This window comes from Hyperolius riggenbachi, chromosome 11 (genome assembly GCF_040937935.1).
Source record: "Hyperolius riggenbachi isolate aHypRig1 chromosome 11, aHypRig1.pri, whole genome shotgun sequence".
NCBI lineage: Eukaryota > Metazoa > Chordata > Amphibia > Anura > Hyperoliidae > Hyperolius > Hyperolius riggenbachi.
The window spans coordinates 225,673,916-225,695,703 of record NC_090656.1 but is presented as its reverse complement, the minus strand read 5'-3'; the positions used below and the strand labels follow the sequence as shown (position 1 = coordinate 225,695,703).

The 21,788-nt window shown below is 46.2% G+C and overlaps 1 protein-coding gene across 1 annotated transcript in view; it reads left to right on the top strand.

The window, feature by feature from the left end:
• Positions 1–21,788, top strand: part of LOC137538263 (pancreatic secretory granule membrane major glycoprotein GP2-like) — a 58,840-nt gene that overhangs the window by 32,363 nt on the left and 4,689 nt on the right. The window contains exons 3-4 of the mRNA XM_068260327.1: positions 5,032–5,194; positions 16,240–16,297. Of these exons, the coding sequence (XP_068116428.1) occupies positions 5,032–5,194; positions 16,240–16,297 (221 nt within the window). The remainder of the gene's footprint in view (positions 1–5,031; positions 5,195–16,239; positions 16,298–21,788) is intronic.

The window sequence follows — 21,788 nt, the reverse complement described above, 5'->3', positions numbered from 1 at the left end:
ATGAGGCAGAAGCTACCTTCCCACAAGTGGTTCTAGATGCTGAAGAGATGACAGAGAAGGGGTAATATGCTTAATATTCTGGTGATTTACTTTATTAATTTTTCAGTATTAAGTTTTATTAAGATGTTAGCAAGAAGTTTTTTAGAAGCTATTTTTTATGCTTAAGTTTTACACAGCTACTAGATACACAGCTATTGATACAGATGAGACTACTTTTGATCTTATTCTACATAACACAACTGTTATATACTTTTTTGAATGTACTTAGAAGATTGATGATCGCTTGGCTATAAAGCCTTGATAAGATGGAATACTGTTATAAAGAAACACTACTTGGAACTGTTCATATTTTGTATATATGCTGTATGATAAGCAAATACAATTTTTTATATAAAATCATATACTGAGTGCTCTGATTTATTTCAAGCTATACCGTCAATCTATAATTACTGTTATAGAGGGTTCAGACCCCACTATGCCAGATTTATATGGGTTGGGCTGGTCCTTTACTGAGTTAGCAATCATGAAAAAGGCAAGAACTGCCCAGGTTTTTGACATCCCCACCCCCCACCCCCAGGGGGCCCCTGCTGCTGCATCTCTTGTAGGGTCTATTTTGACGCCCCTGCCCATTACACTGTCCTCATTGCACTGCCAGCATCACACTGTCCTCATCACACTGCCCTTATTACACTGCCCTCATCACACTGCCCCCATAACACTTCCCCATTCCAATTCCCCATCACACTGCCTTAAATACACTACCCCCATTACATTGCTCACATCACACTGCCCCATCACACTGCACTTATTACACTGACCCATTACATCGTTCACATTACACTGCTCTCATTACTCTGCCACCATTACACTGCTCTCATTACTCTGCCACCATTACACTGCCCCCATTATACTGGCCCATTACACTGCCCTCATTACACTGACCCTGTTACTGTGCCGCCATTACACTGCCACGATTACACCACCCTCCTTACACTGCCCTCAGCGGCATTTCAACCACCAGTCAAGAACAGACGGTTGCCTGGAGCGCCGGGGGAGGAAGAGCGCAACGTGGGGGGACCACTCGCCGCAGCCGCCACTACTGTCTGCTCGTTTTTCATGTCCATGTGCTCCGCCGGCTGCCGTGCCTCTATGCATGCAGTGCCGCTTGCCGGACCGCCCCCCTCCTATCCCTTTCACAGCGAGCATCCATACGAGTACTTTGTTTACCTCATGGGGCGCCACCTCTAACTCCGCCCCATCTGTCAAAAACAAGTGTGACGCGCCAGGCATTCGGGTGCCACCTCTAACTCCGCCCCGTCTGTCAAAAACTAGCGTGACGCTCCAGGCGTTCGGGCGCCATCGCCGGCTGCAGACATGAGAGAGGAGACTGCCTCCTGCCGCAGGCAGCAGCTAGTCCAGGCTAGAGGTTCTCAGGGCGGCGGCATGGGCCGCACGGCCCTAGACACGGGCATGAGTGGGAGCAAGAAGGAAAAACATTTTTCAAAAGACCTTGTCGTTTTTGAGAAAATCGACGTTAAAATAAGGTGAAAAAAGTAGCAAAGTTACTGCGTAAAATGAGAGATAATGTATTAACATGTATATACATGTATTTATTTTTATTTTATATATGTTTAGAGTATGGGAAATATAAAAAAATGATGCGGGGTCCCCCCTCCCAAGCCTCTTTAACCCCTTGCCCCCATGCAGGCCAAGATAGCCAAAATGTGGAGCCACGGCCACGTAAGGTTTCGCACCCTGAGGTATACCAGCCTGCATGGTCCATGGGATGGAGGGGGCTCTGGAGGAGAGGTGTGGCCAAGCCTCCCCATCCCCCCAGAACCCTTGTCCAATTCATGGACAAGGGGCTCTTCCCCACCTCCGGAGCCCCAGGAGGAGGTGGGGGTGATGACACCCTGGGGAGGGTTCATGGTGGCATCTGGGAGTCCCCTTTAAGAATGGGACCCCCAGATTCCAGCTCCCTCCCCAGGAGAAATGAGTGTAGGGGTACATAGTACCCCTTACCCATTTCCACAAAGGGATAAAAAGAAATAAAAACACAACCACAAAAAATATTTTAATATTGTTAATTAACCATGAATACTTACCTTAAAAAAAAGTTCCCATGCCTTGGAGCTAAAATTTAAAGATGCTCTTTGCTCAAGCTATACTAGCTAGAGCTGTGCAGCAAGGAACAGCGGTGTGTGGAGGCGGGTGAGTGGAGCAGCAGAGATCTTAAATCAAGGTCACAAAATAGAGGATATTGGTGTGGGATCATTTCCGAGGATACTGGCGTGGGAACTTTTTTTTTAACCTCCATGGCGGTGCATTGGGGGGATCAGATTACAATTTGTGATTAGACACAAATGAGGGGGAATTGGACCAAGCAGGCTTGTATAGCTCATGTTGCAAAGCACATTTATATACATGCTAATACATTATCCGTCACTTTACCGCAGTAACTTTGCTACTTTTTTCCTCTAACTTTAACGTTGATTTTCTCAAAAACTATAAGGTCTTTTTGAAAATGTTTTTTCTTCTTCTTTTCATTGTCCTCCTCAAAATGCCTACAAATTTGGTGTTTCCAGCACGTACAGGGGCTTTGCTATTAACCGCAAGTTCTTCCAGGATAATTTCTGACAGCCTTGCAGCTGGATAATAAAAGATGGTAAAACTGGGAACAGGATGGATACTGTAGGCCGCAGAGGCTGCAGAGAGTACCGTAATACGTGTCTGTGAGTGTGTGTGTGTGTGTGGGGGGGGGGGGGGAGGGGGAGGGGGTGACAAAGGTTTTCTTGCCTGGGAAGACAAAAAGGCCAGGAACGGCCCTGACTATGTTTGTGTATTGGTACAAGCCCCGCCCTCCCTGGGATATTTTGCCTTGGCTATGATGTTACACAGTCCCCTCCCACTCTGGGAGTTCAGCTTTCCTTCCTGCTCACTTACATATAAGAAGTACACTTTTCCCTGAGTAAAATTCACTATAAATTACCTGTTTCCTATGTTGCTGTCACATACAGTAAGCAGTAAAATCTGACAGATCTGACAGGATTTGGGCTAGTCTATCTCCTCCCAGGGAATTTTCAGTATTAACCTCCTTAGCGGTAACCCCGTGCTGGACACGGGGTAAGCCACTGGGAAAGATATCTCAGCCCCTGGTGGGGCGATTTGCAATCTGTAAACTGCCGTACGCACAGCTAGAACTTTGCTAGCCACGCGTACAGCTTGATAAGTGGCGATCAGCGGCACGCAGCGGGGGAAGAGGGCCCCCCCCCGCCAGAGCCCTGCGCAGCCCGGACCAATCACTCCCGGGCAACGCAAAGGGCTGGATCGGATGCTACTGATGTCAGGACGTCGGCTGACGTCCATGACGTCATTCTGATCATAGCCATGGCGACAGGAGAAGCCAAACAGGAGATCGCGTTCTATACGCAATCTCCTGTTTGCTGTTGTTGCCGGCGGCGATCGGACTAGAGGGACACATGCGCCCTCTAGTGGTGTTTCATGTAGCTACCACTCAGGTAGCTACATGAAAACAAAAACAAAAATTACAAAAAAATTGCAATGCAGCCTCCTTGGCAAAAACAATGAACCGCCAAGGAGGTTAACTTCAAAAGCACTCCCTGTAATTGGCACACTGTTTTGGCAGCTGGGCCGAGCAAATGCCATTCAGTAAGTGCTTTTGAAAATAAAGAAAATCCTGAGATTCCTCCATGAGGAGATGGACTAGCCTGAAACCTGTCAGATCTGTTAGATTTTAGCTACTTACTGTAAGTGACAGCGACATAGGAGAAAATACATTTAAAGTGCATTTTATTTTGGATCAAATGTACCTTTTTACATACATGTTTTAAATGTTACCCTTTGGTTCTTTAGACACTTATTCCTATCTGGATGGATATATCCGTGTAAATAGGCTACAGTGCTGCCACTGCCTGGTGCCCATGATCGCGCACGTGCTCCTGCAGCCTTCCGTTAGCCAGGAGATAAATGAATGGGAACAAAGTTCATTGATCTAAGTCCCCGTATGAAAGACCGACACCATCAACAAGACGGCTCCGTCTTTCACAAATCCCCTCTGCCCCATCCACTCATTACTTCCGCTTTGCGGAGGAACTTTCCGCATGCAGAAATGAGCTGCGAGGGCATCTGTGGCCAAATAGTAAAATTACATCTGGAAATAAAAATTTCCAGTTAATGAAATTTTTTTTACTTTAAAAAATTAGCCCCTTACCTCCCACACTTACCGATAGGTACACATAAAAAAAAAATAATAAATAAAAAAAATAAAAAAATAAAAATTACATAAATAGATACCTTAGGGACTGAACTTTTTTAATATGTATGTAGTAAAGTATATTACTGTTTTTTTTTTTTAAATTATGGGCTTGTAATAAGTGATTGATGCAAAACTAAAAAAAATGCACCTTTATTTCGAAATAAAGTTTGGCACCATACATTGTGATAGGGATATAATTTAATTGGTATAATAACTGGAACAAATGGGCAAATAAAATACATTGGTTTTAATAATGGTAGCACGTATTATTTTAAAACTATTATGGTCAAAATCTGAGAAATAATGAATATTTTCCATTTTTTTCTTAATCTTCCTGTTAAAATAGATTTATAATAAAATAATTCTTAGCAAAATGTATCACCCAAAGAAAGCCTAAATGGTGGCGGACACAATAAGATATAGATCATTTCATTGTGATGAGTAGTGATAAAGTTATTGGCGAATGAATGGGAGGTGAAAGTTGCTCAGATGCATAAGGTGAAATAACCCTGAAGGCTGAAGTGGTTAAGAGAGGATTTAAAAAGCATTGCACAGTGTTGCACCCGCCAGCAGTTAAGGTGTCACTCACCACCAGTTATAAACTGATAAATTAAGAATGTGAATAAGGGCGAGGAATAATTTTTTAATGGGCTTGTTATTGCTGGAATTTTGCTTTATGTGTTTCTCTTTTCTTTAATAGGTGTGGATAAATGATACAAGCAGGTTTATTACAGTCATATTATTTCTGTTTGCAGAAACGCTGTCACTGGCAGTGATGTGCAGATTGACGTCATACAGAACGGGAATTCTACTGAGGTCCGTTTTGATTTTAGTTCCTTTGCATTTTCAAGCAATCCAGACTCGCTGTATATCACCTGTTCTGTGCGTCTGTGCAGCGCAACTGAGGGCTGCAGCCAGGTAAGTGACCCCAACCCAGATCCACTGAGTTGATGTATTTGTAACTTCACCTATCCTTTATACACAACACAATAGTTACACAGTTATTTGGGTTGATAAAAAGACCCTAACCCTAGCAGTCCATAGAGGTTCAACTAGAAAATTAGGTACAACACTGGCCTGTACCCTTACATATCTCAGTTCATCCAGAGGAAGGCAAAAATTCCTTACAAGGCATGGTCCAATTAGCCCTAAAAAATAAAAATAAAAAAATCCTTTGCAACTCCAGGTGGCAGTCAGATAAATCCCTAGATCAACACCACCAGGAATTACCTAGTAATTAAGTAGTTAGGACATTTAGGGCCGCCATCAGAATTTTCTGGGTCCCATACTTGGCAAACCTATAGAGCTCCCCTCACGCCAAACCACAGTCTCACAGGTAGATTATAGTAGCAGGCAGGAAGTGATAGGCAGATTGTGTGGGTGGAGGCGGAGCCATAGTATGCGGAGCAGAGTCAAAGTAGCTTGTCTGTCGCCCATAACATCCTCCACCCTTTCATTGATGTTTGTCCACCAATCACATAGCAGGGGTAGAGGGGAGAACCACACAACTCCTATCATGCCACGATAGAATAATTACTAGCTGGAGCTCGAGTGCCACTGCCACTGTTCGGGCTTCAGACCCTCCTTGGGCCCCATATTACTGCCCCCCTCCCCCCCACTGGGTACTGGGTCCAGTTCCCTTCAATTTATTTGTTAATGACTAAGGAAATAAAGTAGAAAGCAACGTTGCTATTTTGCAGATGATACAGAATTGTGCAGAATTATCAACTCTTAGGAAGATAGTAACATATTGCAGAAGGTTTTCTTCTTCCTTATTCTATCTATCTTCTGTCTAGTAGTGGCCGGGTAGTAATGGATAAGGGCTCTGCCTTTGACATAGGAGACCTGGGTTAAAACTTTGGCTCTACCCATTTCAGTAATCCAGCACCTATTCAGTAAGGATTTCTTGGGCAAGAATCCCTAACACTGCCTCTGAGTGCGCTCTAGTGGCTGCCTTGCAAGCGCTTTGAGTCCGACAGGAGAAAAGCGCTATACAAATACTGGAATACTTCTTATTGTTATTATCTTCCTTCTCTCCTGTGGTCTTCTTTCTTATTCCTTATAATCCTATCTCACTTCTCCTCTATTCTTTATTCTTCCTTATACTTATATCTCCCTTCTCTTCCATAGTCTTTCTGCTTCTTTATACTTCTTTCTCCCTTTCCTTCTGTAATCTTTCTTCTTCCTTATACTTCTATCTTGCTTCTGTTCTGTGGCATTCTTTCTTCCTCATCCTGCTCTCTCCCTTCTCTACTGCAGTCATTCTTCTTCCCCATACTTCTATCTTCTTTTTCTCCTGTAGTCTTTCTTTTTCTTTCCTTATACTTCCTCTTTAGAACAAAGGATCACCAGTAAAAACTTTATTCAAAATAAAAACATGTTTTGCTTTCATTTGAAGCTTTCTACTTCTTTCTTTCTTCTTCCTTACCCCTTTCCACTCGTATTTCCTGCAAGGTAGGACATTGCCATTTTTTTCCGTTCCTGCTGTTCATGCTGCTTTTCAGGCCACAAATGTGCTAGCCTTTTTGTGGCTCATACGTCCAACATTAAATCCTAATTCAGACTCATACCTGATCTTCAGCATATAGAGACCTTGCCTTACAAGAAGCGCCTATCTAGCTGGAACTGGGAGTGAGCTATCGGCGATAGCAGGTAGTGTGTGCTCATGCAAAGAAAAGCAATGTTGTGTGGTATTATATTTTAGAGATGGCCCAAACTGTTCTGCTGGCGAATAGTTTGCATCGAAAAAGGGGTGTTCGCATTAGCATGCAAACTCTTGGCGTGTTCGACCCACCCCCTATACATTATAATGGAGCCAAACTTTGCCCATCACCCCAGAGTCAGCAGACATGTGGCATAGAGATGGCCCGAACAGTTCGCTGGCGAGCAGTATTCTGCGAACATCGGCTGTTCACATTCGCAGCAAACAGCGAACATTTGACGTGTTCGATTCACCTCTATACATCATCATTGAGCTAAAAATTGATCCCCTTACCTCACAGTGAGCAGACACATGGCAGCCAATCAGCTAGCACCCCTTTCTGGACCCTCGCACCCCCCATTCAAAAAGCAGTTGCGCTAACTATATAGAATCAATTATCTGCTGGCAGTTGTGCTGACTGTAGTGTTGGGCGAACAGTGTTCGCCACTGTTCGGGTTCTGCAGAACATCACCCTGTTCGGGTGATGTTCGAGTTCGGCCGAACACCTGACGGTGCTCGGCCAAACCGTTCGGCCATATGGCCGAACTAAGAGCGCATGGCCGAACGTTCCCCGAACGTTCGGCTAGCGCTGTGATTGGCCGAACGGGTCACGTGGTTCGGACCCGAACGCGCTCTGATTGGCCGAACTGTCACGTGGTTCGGGTAAATAAATACCCGAACCACGTCATATCTCCGCCATTTGTCTGTGGGTTTAGCTTTGGGTAGGCAGGCAGGGTAGTTCGCGCTCCAGCCACGCTAGCCAGGGTCCCCCCCAGTCATTGTGTGTCACTGCTGGGAACAGTAGTACACCGCTCGTTCAGCCACACTATATAGCATTCTGTGTACTGTTCTGTGTCTGCTGGGAACAGTGGTACACCGCTCGTTCAGCCACACTATATAGCATTCTGTGTACTGTTCTGTGTCTGCTGGGAACAGTGGTACACCGCTCGTTCAGCCACACTATATAGCATTCTGTGTACTGTTCTGTGTCTGCTGGGAACAGTAGTACACCGCTCGTTCAGCCACACTATATAGCATTCTGTGTACTGTTCTGTGTCTGCTGGGAACAGTAGTACACCGCTCGTTCAGCCACACTATATAGCATTCTGTGTACTGTTCTGTGTCTGCTGGGAACAGTAGTACACCGCTCGTTCAGCCACACTATATAGCATTCTGTGTACTGTTCTGTGTCTGCTGGGAACAGTGGTACACCGCTCGTTCAGCCACACTATATAGCATTCTGTGTACTGTTCTGTGTCTGCTGGGAACAGTAGTACACCGCTCGTTCAGCCACACTATATAGCATTCTGTGTACTGTTCTGTGTCTGCTGGGAACAGTAGTACACCGCTCGTTCAGCCACACTATATAGCATTCTGTGTACTGTTCTGTGTCTGCTGGGAACAGTAGTACACCGCTCGTTCAGCCACACTATATAGCATTCTGTGTACTGTTCTGTGTCTGCTGGGAACAGTAGTACACCGCTCGTTCAGCCACACTATATAGCATTCTGTGTACTGTTCTGTGTCTGCTGGGAATAGTGGTACACCGCTCGTTCAGCCACACTATATAGCATTCTGTGTACTGTTCTGTGTCTGCTGGGAACAGTAGTACACCGCTCGTTCAGCCACACTATATAGCATTCTGTGTACTGTTCTGTGTCTGCTGGGAACAGTAGTACACCGCTCGTTCAGCCACACTATATAGCATTCTGTGTACTGTTCTGTGTCTGCTGGGAATAGTGGTACACCGCTCGTTCAGCCACACTATATAGCATTCTGTGTACTGTTCTGTGTCTGCTGGGAACAGTAGTACACCGCTCGTTCAGCCACACTATATAGCATTCTGTGTACTGTTCTGTGTCTGCTGGGAACAGTAGTACACCGCTCGTTCAGCCACACTATATAGCATTCTGTGTACTGTTCTGTGTCTGCTGGGAATAGTGGTACACCGCTCGTTCAGCCACACTATATAGCATTCTGTGTACTGTTCTGTGTCTGCTGGGAATAGTGGTACACCGCTCGTTCGCCACTGTATAGCATTGTGCTCTGTGTCGCTGCTGGGAATAGTGGTACACCGCTCACCCGTCACTGTATAGCATTGTGCTCTGTGTCGCTGCTGGGAATAGTGGTACACCGCTCACCCGTCACTGTATAGCATTGTGCTCTGTGTCGCTGCTGGGAATAGTGGTACTGTATAGCATTTCTGTACTGCCACTGTACTGCTGCCAGTCAGCGTGTACTGTAAGGATAAGTGAAATGAGGAAGAAATCCGGTGAAAGAGGGAGGGGCAAGGGAAGAGGTGTTTCCCCTGACGGTTCACGTACAGGCCACAGGGGAGCACCCAAGAAAACCCACTCAATACCGCCCATGTTGTCCAGGACAACAACCCTCACAAATCCAAAAGAACAGGACCAGATAATTACTTGGATGACCTCTCAAGCGTCCAGCAGTGGGTTAAGCAGCACCAGCACATCACGCACGAGGTCCGAGTCCTCAGCCAGTTACAAGGAGCCAGTGGGCACAAAGCTGACACAACCGGCAGCGACACCACGCACACAACTGCCAGATAACCAGTCCGATGAATTACCTCAGGACACAATGGGGTATTCGCAGGAGCTATTCCCAGCCCAACAAACTTCCACCTTTCAAAGGTCAATGGAGGAACAGCCAGAAATGTTGTGCCTGGATTCACAACCGTTAACTGTGGGAAATGCACCGCGCACTGAAATACAAGGCGAGTCCGAAGAGGACTCGGAAACCCAAATCCCAGAGCAATTTGGGCAGGAGGGGTTGCAATTGCAGGAGGTCGGCCGACAAGATCTGGAAGACGACGTTGGAGTGTGCTGCGCAGAGGTTGTTGTGGGGAGCTCTACTCCACGGCGGTGGCCCACAATGACATATGACGAGTTTGAGGAGATGGAAGAGGAGGGTATGGACAATGTGGACAGAGACCCAGATTTTGTTTGTGAACGAGAACATCGCCGTCGTAGCAGCAGCACAGATGAGTCTGTTGAAGAACACACTGCTGCACGAGTTCGCCTTGTGCCACAAGGTAGGCGGCGCGCAATTTCAGGCACCACAAGCGTGGAAGTTCAAGTGAGAGGCAAAAGAGGAGCAAACAGAAATCGCCAGCAAGGAGGCAGGTGCTCCAAAGTCTGGGCTTTCTTTGAAGACTGCACTGAGGATGTTACCATGGCGATTTGCAAGGTGTGCAAGACCCGCCTGAGCAGGGGGAAAAATATTAACAACCTCTCCACCACCAGCATGAGCCGTCACATGCTATCCAAACATCCCACTCTTTGGGCAAACGCGTCAGGACAGGGTACCAGAAACAACACTGCCTCCCTTGGGTTCACCAGACTCACCACCAGACCCGCCTCAGCAGCAGCAGTAGCCCAGCCATTGCGTGGTTCACAACATTCACAAACATCAGACGACGCTGACACTGTCACTTTCCGGAGTAGTGCTCTTGAGGTCTCCCAGTGTTCATCAAACACAACAACCAACAGCCCTTCCGTGTGCAGCGCTACGGTTCAGTTGTCTGTGTCGGAGATGTTTGAGCGCAAGAGGAAATTGCCAGCAAATGACCCCCGGGCCGTGGCAGTAACAGCCAGCATAGCCAAGCTTCTGGCCTGCGAAATGCTGCCATATCGATTGGTGGAGACAAACAGCTTCAAGGGCATGATGTCAGTGGCCATCCCACGTTACGTGGTTCCCAGCCGCTACCACTTTGCACGCTCTGCAGTGCCTGAGTTGCATGAGCACGTGGTCAGCAAAATAACCCGAAGCTTGAAGAATGCCGTTGCCTGCAAGGTTCACCTCACCACTGACACCTGGACGAGTGCGTTCGGCCAGGGTCGATACATCTCCCTTACCGCGCACTGGGTGAACCTTGTGGAGCCTGGCAGCGATTCCTCACCTGCTACGGCACGGGTGTTGCCCACGCCACAAACAGCTGCACCGCCGTCCCTCCCACTGGATAACAGCAGCACCTACCTCTCTGACTCCTTCTCCTCCAACGCATCTCAAAGCTGTACCTCATCCGGAAACGCTAACCCAGCAGCAGTAGGATCGTGGAAGCAGTGCAGCACAGCTGTTGGCATGCGTCAGCAAGCGTTGCTGAAGCTAATCTGCCTTGGGGATAAGCAGCACACAGGGGAGGAAATTTGGAGGGGAATAAAGGAACAGACGGATTTGTGGCTGGCACCGCTGGACCTGAAACCGGGCATGGTTGTGTGTGATAATGGGAGTAATCTCATTCGCGCTTTAAGGTTGGCTAAGCTGACACACATCCCTTGCCTGGCGCACGTGATGAACCTAGTAGTTCAGCGGTTCCTGAGGACATACCCAGGCGTGCCCGATCTGCTGTTGAAGGTGCGTCGAGTGTCCAAACATTGTAGAAATTCCAGTACTGCTTCGGGGGCACTCGCCAAGATGCAGGAGCGCTTCAATCTCCCCCACCATCGCTTGCTGTGTGATGTCCCTACGCGCTGGAATTCTACGCTGCACATGCTAGCCCGCTTTTGCGAGCAGAAGAGTGCAGTGGTCCGCAGTACCGAGGCGCATCCGGCCAGCTGCCAAGCTTCTGTGGATCCGATTGGGCCAACATGTTGGACCTCTGCCAAGTCCTCCAAAATTTTGAGCAATCCACGTTGCTTGTGAGCAGTGACAACTCTTCAGTCAGCATTACCATACCACTGCTGTGTTTACTGAAGAGGTCGATGTTAAAAATCAAGGAAACAGCTGTCATGATGCAACTGGGGGAATCTGAAGGAGAAAACGATCAGCGTGATGGTACCAACATCAGGCCATCCGCCTCAGGGAACGCTGGCCCCAGCAGCTATGACGAAGAAGAGGAGGAGGAACAGCTGGAGTTGGAGCAGGAATTTCATGCCACCACTGACGAGGGCCAGAGCGGTGCACGTTGGACTTCCACAATTCAACGCGAATGGTCAGCAGAAGCAGACCAGGAGGAAGGTGACGACTATGATGCATCACAACAACTATCACAACGCTCACAAGAGGATGATGAGGATTCTGGTAGGACTCTGGCACACATGGCTCAATTCATGCTAGACTGCATTGAACGTGACCCACGCATTGTGCGCATTCTGGACAACACCAATTACTGGGTTTATACCCTTCTGGATCCACGGTACAAACACAATGTTCCAAAACTGCTTGAAGAAAGAGTCAGACAGGTCAAAATGGAAGAATACCAGCAGGCCCTTGTGGAGACTTTAGAGAGGAGATTGACATCCTCCCCCTCCTCTAGCCAGTTGTACGCAGACAGACTGACTTCCGCAAACCCAGGACGACCAGGAGGGCAGCAAACAACGCAAGCCGCAGCTAGTACCCAAAAGGGAATGGTATCGGCAGTGTCCTTGGAGTGGGAAAATTTTCTGACACCCATGCAGCCGCAGCCCACTGAACAGCAAGCGTGCAGATCCACCTCCAACACCGATCGCCTGGAGAAGATGGTCAAGGACTACATGTCAGATGGCGTAGCTGTGTCGAACCATCCATCTGCACCCTTCAACTATTGGGTATCGAAGCTAGACACCTGGCACGAACTGGCAATGTACGCAATAGAGGTGCTGGCTTGCCCGGCAGCCAGCGTTATGTCGGAACGCTGTTTCAGTGCTGCCGGAGGCATCGTCACAGATCGGCGTATCCGCCTCTCTACAGAAAATGCAGACCGTCTGACTCAAATTAAAATGAATCAATCCTGGATTGGAAATGACTACGCAACACTCCAGGACCCCAACCAAGTAACATGACCAATGAACATCTGGGATGGTGTTGCGTTTCCGGGCCCTGTTTATTGAACCTCTCATCTGTATTACATTTATGACTGCATGGCGGCAAAAAGCATTGCTGCTATATCCGCACGCTTTTTGTCCACATGCAAGGCCTGGGTTGTTGTGTCTCACAAAGCGTGGCCTTCTCCTCCTGCGCCTGCTCCTGTTCCATCACGTCTGCTGCTGCTGGGTTAGCGTTGCCGCGTGGTCCCTGTTTATTGAACCACTTATCTTTATTACATTTATGACTGCATGGCGGTACAAAGCATGCTATCCGCACGCTTCTTGCCCTCATGCAAGGCCTGGGTTGTTGTGTCTCACAAAGCGTGGCCTTCTCCTCCTGCGCCTGCTCCTGTTCCATCACGTCTGCTGCTGCTGGGTTAGCGTTGCCGCGTGGTCCCTGTTTATTGAACCACTTATCTTTATTACATTTATGACTGCATGGCGGTACAAAGCATGCTATCCGCACGCTTCTTGCCCTCATGCAAGGCCTGGGTTGTTGTGTCTCACAAAGCGTGGCCTTCTCCTCCTGCGCCTCCTCCTGTTCCATCACGTCTGCTGCTGCTGGGTTAGCGTTGCCGCGTGGTCCCTGTTTATTGAACCACTTATCTTTATTACATTTATGACTGCATGGCGGTACAAAGCATGCTATCCGCACGCTTCTTGCCCTCATGCAAGGCCTGGGTTGTTGTGTCTCACAAAGCGTGGCCTTCTCCTCCTGCGCCTGCTCCTGTTCCATCACGTCTGCTGCTGCTGGGTTAGCGTTGCCGCGTGGTCCCTGTTTATTGAACCACTTATCTTTATTACATTTATGACTGCATGGCGGTACAAAGCATGCTATCCGCACGCTTCTTGCCCTCATGCAAGGCCTGGGTTGTTGTGTCTCACAAAGCGTGGCCTTCTCCTCCTGCGCCTCCTCCTGTTCCATCACGTCTGCTGCTGCTGGGTTAGCGTTGCCGCGTGGTCCCTGTTTATTGAACCACTTATCTTTATTACATTTATGACTGCATGGCGGTACAAAGCATGCTATCCGCACGCTTCTTGCCCTCATGCAAGGCCTGGGTTGTTGTGTCTCACAAAGCGTGGCCTTCTCCTCCTGCGCCTGCTCCTGTTCCATCACGTCTGCTGCTGCTGGGTTAGCGTTGCCGCGTGGTCCCTGTTTATTGAACCACTTATCTTTATTACATTTATGACTGCATGGCGGTACAAAGCCTGCTATCCGCACGCTTCTTGCCCTCATGCAAGGCCGGGGTTGTTGTGTCTCACAAAGCGTGGCCTTCTTCTCCTCCTGCGCCACCCTCCTCCTGTTCCATCACGTGTGCTGCTGCTGGGTTAGCGTTACCGGTCCCTTTTCCTGGAACCTCTTATATGTATTACATTTATGACTGCATGCCGACAAAAAACATGTTACCTGTGCAAAGAAAACAGACATTTCCCGCATTTAAAAGACAGTTTTCCCTTTGAAACTTTAAAATCGATTTTCTCAAAAACTATAAGCTCTTTTTGCTAATTTTTTTTTCCTCTTGTACCCACTCCCAAGGTGCACATACCCTGTAAATTTGGGGTATGTAGCATGCAAGGAGGCTTTACAAACCACAAAAGTTCGGGTCCCCATTGACTTCCATTATGTTCGGAGTTCGGGTCGAACACCCGAACATCGCGGCCATGTTCGGCCTGTTCGGCCCGAACCCGAACATCTAGATGTTCGCCCAACACTAGCTGACTGTTACTGAGAGCAGGGTCAGACTTGCTCCAGATTTGTAGGGAAAGCATTAGCTAGGCCTGTGTCCTTGTTCCTTATTAGCAGCAAACAACCTTTTGTGGGCTAGCACATTGTTCTCATGTGTTTTTTTGTGTGTGACACTCCACAGCCCACTGACACCCAGAGCTGTGCATAATGTGATTTCTGCCCTTTAGGGATTAAAACCTGACTCTGCATCAACTACGTAATTTTTGGTGGGACTTTTGGCATGGATCCCCCTCCGGCATGCCCCTGTCCAGGTGCTAGACCCTTTGAAACAAGTTTTTCATCACTTTTGTGGCCAGAAACAGTCTTTGTAAGTTTTAAAATTCACCTTACCATTTAAGTCTATAGCTGTTTGCCATATTCGCCTGTTCGCAAGCATTTTTCAGAAGTTCGCCGTTCACGAACGGAAACCTCTATGTTCGCGACATCTCTAATGTTGCAGCCAATAAGCTATCCCTCCCACCTAGATTCCCCCACCTACCAGAAAGCCAGGAAAGAAGCCAATTTGCAATGTGCGTTTGGCTTCTGTGCAAGGCAGATCAGGGAGAGTGTCCTGCTGACAGGGAGAGCAGTAGGCCTATGTTCGGTGTCCTCAGTGCAGATTTTTGCTGATACCACATTGTCCTGAACAGCTAAGTCCTTCTTAGGGCTGGTACATTGTTTTTCTTGCTATTGTATTGATCTTCTGTGTCCAGTGCACAATTTAGCTGTTGTAGATAGGTCTGCTGGTCCTAATAGTGCACTGACCATAACCCAATAATCCTTCACCACCACTACTGGCATCTAGTATCCACTACTGCCCCCTGTATAAGGCCTTAGTGCAAAATCAGTGTTTTTTTGGTCATTTGACTGTCATTGAACTACCTCAGCCTGACCATAGAGGCTGGAAAACTGCAATCGCCTGCACTACCATGATTGTGCGCACAAGCACAACGGCCACTACACACCACTACACAAAGATTGCCGCCGAGAGGACTAACATTTATATCCAAGAGGTGTGAACTAGTAAAAGCAAAGATATGTACGTCTGACGTAATCCTTAAATGTCTTTGTGGTTGCTTGCCATGGATTCCACTCCAGCATGCCACGGTCCAGGTGTTAGGCCCCTTTAAACAACTTTTCCATCACTTTTGTGGCCAGAAACAGTCCCTATAGGCTTTAGAATTCACCTGCCCGTTGAAGATTTGCCAGATTCGCCTGTTCGTGATGGATTTTTCCTTTTAAAATAATACCAGTTGCCTGACTCTCCTGCTGATTCTGTGTCTCTTATACTTTCAGCCACAGCCCCTCAACAAGCATGCAGATCAGGTGCTCTGACTGAAGTCAGACTGGATTAGCTCCATGCTTGTTTCAGGTGTGTGATTCACCCACTACTGCAACCACAGAGATCAGCAGGGCTGCCAGGCAACTGGTATTGTTTAAAAGGAAACATATATATCCCTTTCAGTTTAGGTTCCCTTTAACAATCAGCTTCTGCTTTCTGTATTGAAAGTCCTCCCCCTTCCTCCCGCTCAGCTTCCATTGGATGCTCAGGTCAGCATGTGAGAGGTTTGTCAGAGGTAGTGCAGTCAGCACTTCTTACTCTCAGCAGAGTGGTGCTATAGGGAACTGTCACCCACACAGAATGATTGTGAGGAGGGGCTTATTAGTAGTAAGAATTATGATGATTATACATATAAATGTTTCATAAAGCTGTTTATTTTCTCACCCTCAGGCTAGGGCAGCATCTACTGATGGGGGAGCAACACTGTCTATACCAGTCCAACTCAATAGTGAGTATAATTCACATGAAGAAAATATGGTTTCAAGTCATCTAATTATGTTTATTCTTCCTGTTTCTATATAATTCACACAGGATGATTATCAGCGAAAGCTTCAAAATGATCAGTGTGTTTATTAAAAAATGGCACCGTCAAATTTGGGCGCAGGGTGAGGTCGTAAGACAGCTCAACCTGCTCTATCCAAACTCCTGCCGGCGTTAAGTATTAATCCCTCACCGAATTGTAGCAACTCTGGATTGGGGGTGGACTTGTAATTCGAGCTCCGGATTTTGCCGGTGGCCAAATTACCTCGTCTTTTCACTAATTTGAGCGCTAGCTATTTATTCCTTCAATCATAGGGCTAGCCCCACCCCTTCCACCTCCCAAGCCTTGCTATTGGACAAAAAAAGAACCCCAGAAACTGCACAGAACTTGTTTTCAGCTGATTTATCACAGCTTTTATGTTTGGGACAATGAATAGAAGTAAGCACTTCATTGGTTTCAAACTTGCTGAGTGTGTCGTGATTGCTCAATAAAAGAAAGGGAAGTTTGAAGCTGATAGAGTGCCTTCTTCTATGTACTATTGTAAAATACGTCATTGTTTGAACCCCAGTCAAGGCACTATCTGCATGGAGTTTCCTGTTTTGTCTGTTCTCCCCGTGTCTGCGTGGCTTTCCTCCGGGCACTCGGTTTCCTTTCAAATCTCTAAAAACACAGATAGGTTAAGTGGATTACCCCTAAAATTGATCTTTGACTGCGATGGACACCTGACCATGGTAGGGATTAGATTGTGAGCTCCTCTGAGGACAATCAAAGACATGACTGATTTTTATCTTACATGTTTGTCCCAATGGGGCAGTTATATGCTTTTTTGCTTACAATGACCTCAATTCACTAAGCAGTTTAGACTAGTCTACAGATGGTTTTTAGTCTGCTGATGGTTTGGTGTAATGTTTTAGACCTGTTTTTAGACCTGGTCTAACATTCAGTAATTACACAGTTCACAAAGGCAAACAAGGAGTAACCACGCCCACTTTTTCTGACAGAGATTAGACCAGCTGATTTCTTGTTTAGGTAAAGGAATTCTGTGAGGTATTTTAGGTGCGAGGATGGAACCTTTTGAATTAATTATGCAGGCGTTTAATTGTATGCAGAGGAGAGCTCATCAAAGGAGAAGGATGTCAGTCATATATACTTATTTGTGAATTGCATCTTTTGATCATTTCCCCTGCTTTACCCACCTAATTACCAAATGGTTTAGACCAGGTCTAAAAACAGGTCTAAAACATTTGGTAATAGTGAATTCCCCTTTGATGCAACTGACCAAACCATCAGTAGACTAAAAACCATCAGTAGCAGGGCCGGCGCTACCATAGAGGCAAAGGGGGTAATTGCTCCAGGGCCCCAGAGCTTGTAGGGGCCCCCAGTGGCTACAAGAGGAAAACATTTTTTTTCAAATCGGCCTTATAGTTTTTGAGAAAATCGATTTTAAAGAGAACCTGTACTGAGTAAAATTATTTAAAATAAACACTCGAGGTAACTTCAAATGAACATTACATAGTTACCTTGCCATCGGTTCCTCTCAGAAGCTCACCATTTTCTTCTGACAATGATCCCTTTCAGTTCTGACAACATTTTGTCAGAACTGAAATATATCAGTTGCTGTCAGTTATATATCAGTTGCTGTCAGTTACAGCTGAGAGAAGAACTGATGTGTCCATGTTTTCCTATGGCTCAAGTGGGCGATGTTACAGTTTAACTGTGTGCTGACCAGAAAGCTGTTATGGTGTAATGGCCATTTTCAAAATGGAGGACGGAGAATTCCATTGATCACAGTGGACAAACAGGACGCAGGAGAGGAAAAAGAGATTGAGGAGTAGACTACATGGGAGGTAAGTATGACTTGTGTATGCTTATTTTGACTTTTAATGTTCAGTTCAGGTTTTCTTTAAAGTTTCAAAGGAAAAAAATACACATTTAAAAACCTGCCAACTTTAATGGTTAATAGCGAATCCACCTTAAATGCTAGAAACCCTAAATTTTCAGGATATGTTAAGGAGATCATTGTGAATAAGAGGAAAAAACAATTTTTCAAAAAGAACTTACAGTTTTTGAGACAATCGATTTTAAAGTTTCAAAGGAAATAAGTATACTTTTAAATGCGGTAAATGTCACTTTTAGTAGCAAACCTAACGGTAGTGTAATTTTACATGTGTCAAAAAAAAAGAGCAATACATTTCCTGACAGGGTTTCCAGGGGGTCTATACGCAGCCGCAGCGCTTTGGCCAGGGATCGCTACACAGCCACAATAAGGCTGTATGAAGATCCCTGGCATGTTTTCCTATTTTCCCAATTTTTTTTTTTATGATTAGAGTGTGGGAATTTTTTTTTTAAATTATGTGGGGTCCTCCCTCCTGAAACTTTTTAACCCCTTGTCCCCCATGCAGGCTGGGGTAGCCAGCATGTGGAGTCCGACCGATTGGGGCTTCACACTCTGACTATAACAGCTGCAAAAAAGGTCCCTTAATGCCGATTTTTGTTCTGGGGTATCTGTTGGGGGGGCCCCCCAGGTTTATTTTGCCCTGGGGCCCCATTGTTGCTTAAACTGGCCCTGATCAGTAGACTAGTCTAAACTGCCTATTGAATTGAAGCCAATGTAAATTACTTTCTTGTCAAATAAAACCTTTTAAAACTAAAGATTAAAAAAACAAAACAAAACAGAGAAATAACATGTACATAAGTATCCACAGCTTTTGCTCAATACTTTGCCCATGCACCTTTGGCAACAATTACAGCCTCAAGTCTTTTTGAGTATAATGCCCCAAGTTTGGCACACCTATCCTTGGGCCATTTATCCCATTCCTCTTTTCAGCACCTCTCAAGCTCCATCAGTTGGTTGGGAAGTTTCAGTGCACGGCGATTTTAAGATCTCTTAAGAGATGTTCAATTGGATTTAAGTCTGGACTCTGGATGAGCCACTCAATAACATTCACACAATTATCCTAAAGCCACTCCTTTGGTATCTTGGCTTAAAGGGAACCTGAAGCAAGGAAAATTATTTAAAATAAACACATGCCGTAGCTGCAAATGAATTGTACATACTAACCTCACCGTCAGTTCCTCTCAGAAGCTCACCATTTTCTTCTTACAGCGATCCCTTCCAGTTCTGACAATATTTTGTCACAACTGAAATATACCAGTTGCTGTCAGTTATATATCAGCAGCTGTCAGTTACAACTGAATGTGCATGGTCATGTCCATGTTTCCCTATGGCTAAAGTGGGTGATATTACAGTTTAACAGTGTGCTGACCAGGAAGCTGTTATGGGGTAATGGCCATTTTTAAAATGGAGGACGGAAAATTCCATTGATCACAGTGAACAAACGGGATGCAGGAGAGGAGAAAGAGATTGATGAGTAGACTACACAGGAGGTAACTATGACCTGTGTATGGTTATTTAGACTTTTTTTTCACTTCAGTGTCTCTTTAAGTGTTAAAGGTGCTGATAAATCAGATGATGCATGGGCAGATCAACCAAGAAACAGATATCTCTATGATCAGAGAGAGATCTATTGCTTGCCCATACACCTCAGGCCAATTCCCGATCGACCTCAGCACGAAATCCCTTGTTAATTAGCCTTGTGATTCCGCATCCGCCGTCCTCCACGCTGTCTCACTGATTAAAATGTGCGCCCCCATGCCTGGTGCAGTATACTTCACCTGTCCATTTCCTCTACTGACTCCTGGCTCCGTCCGCAATCTGCATACATGCATCCCACATGGTTGCCGGTGTCTACGCAGGTATGTGTGTGACGTTACACCCCCATTACTCAACGTGGGGATTGCTGACGGAGCCCGAAGCCAGCGGCAGGCATGGACAAGTAAAATATACTGCATCGGGCACTGGGTCGACCACGACAACCCAACTACTTGCAGCATGTCCGATCAATACATGCGACCAATTTTGGCACAAAATTAATTGCATTGTCGATTGGGCATGCTCTTGACACAACCAATTTTCATCCGATTTGATAACAGTTATTGCATTTGATGGTCGATTGGCCGCAAAGTTCATAGATGTATGGCCACCTTTAGGGTCGTTGTCCTGCTGAAAAATGAACCACCACCCCATTCTAAGTTCATGAGTGCTCTAGAGCAGGTTTTCATCCAGGATGTCTCTGTAAATTGCTGCAGTCACCTCCCTTTATCCTGACTAGTCTTCTAGTTCCTGCTGCTGAAAAACATCCCCTTCCGCACAGCATGATGATTCCACCACTCTAGGGATCTTATTGGCCTGTTGATGAGTGGTGCCTGGTTCCGTCCGAATGTGACGCCTGTCATTCACAACAAAGAGTTCTATCTTTGTCTCATCAGACTAGATAATTTTGTTTCGCATGGTTTGAGACAGAGTCCTCCAGGCGCCTCTTGGCAAACTCCAGATGGGCAGCCAACCATGTGCCTTTTACTAAGAAGTGGCTTCCATCTGGCCACTATACCATACAGGCCTGATTGATGGATTGCTGCAGAGATGGTTGTCCTTCTGAAAGGTTCTCCTCTCTCCAAGGAGGACTTAAGGAACTCCATTTGGGTTCTTGGTCACCTCTCAAAGACGCTTCTTCCCGATTGCTCAGTTTAGATGGCTGGCCAGCTCTATGAAGAATCCTGATGGCTTTGTACTGCTTCCACTTACGAGTGATGGAGGCCACTGTGCTCATTAGGACCTATAAAGCAGCAGACATTTTTCAGTAAACTTCTCTAGATTTGTGCCTGTCTAAGAGGTCTACAGACAATTTCTGTATGCTTAGTTTGTGTCTGACATGAACTGTCAACTGTGGGACCTTATGTAGACAGGTGTGTGCCTTTCTAAATCATGCCCAATCAACTGAATTCACCAAAGGTGGACTCAAATTAAGCTGCAGAAACATCAAGCATGATCAGGGGAAACAGCATGCACCTGAGCTCAATTTTGAGCTTCATGGAAAAGGCTGTAAATACTTATGTACTTGTGCTTTCTGATTGTATTTTTTTTTTACTTTTAACACATTTGCTTAAACCTCAAGTAAACTTTTTTCCATGTCATTATGGGTTGTTGTGTGTAGAATTCTGAGGAAGAAATGAAGGTAATCCGATTTGGAATAAGGCTGTAACATAAAAAAATGTGGACATAGTGATGCGCTAGGAATACTTTCCAGATGCATTTTATGTTCTCTGTAAGATGCTGCAGAAATGATCAGTGCTATATAAATACAAAGAGCTTGATTCACTAAGCTGTGCTGCCTGTCAAGTGACTGACAGCCTATTGGGCCAATCAAAGTGCGGGGATCGCATCCTAAACAGCTACAGGGCGAGACAGGGCTCAGGGTGGGAGTACAGGAGCGGCCACTAAATACAAGGGAGCATGCGTAAGTTAGCTGTAGCATGCACTGCGGATTTTAACTTGCGCTGCTCAAACTAAGCTGCGCTGTTTTAGCAGCACAGCTTAGTGAATCAAGCCCATAGTATC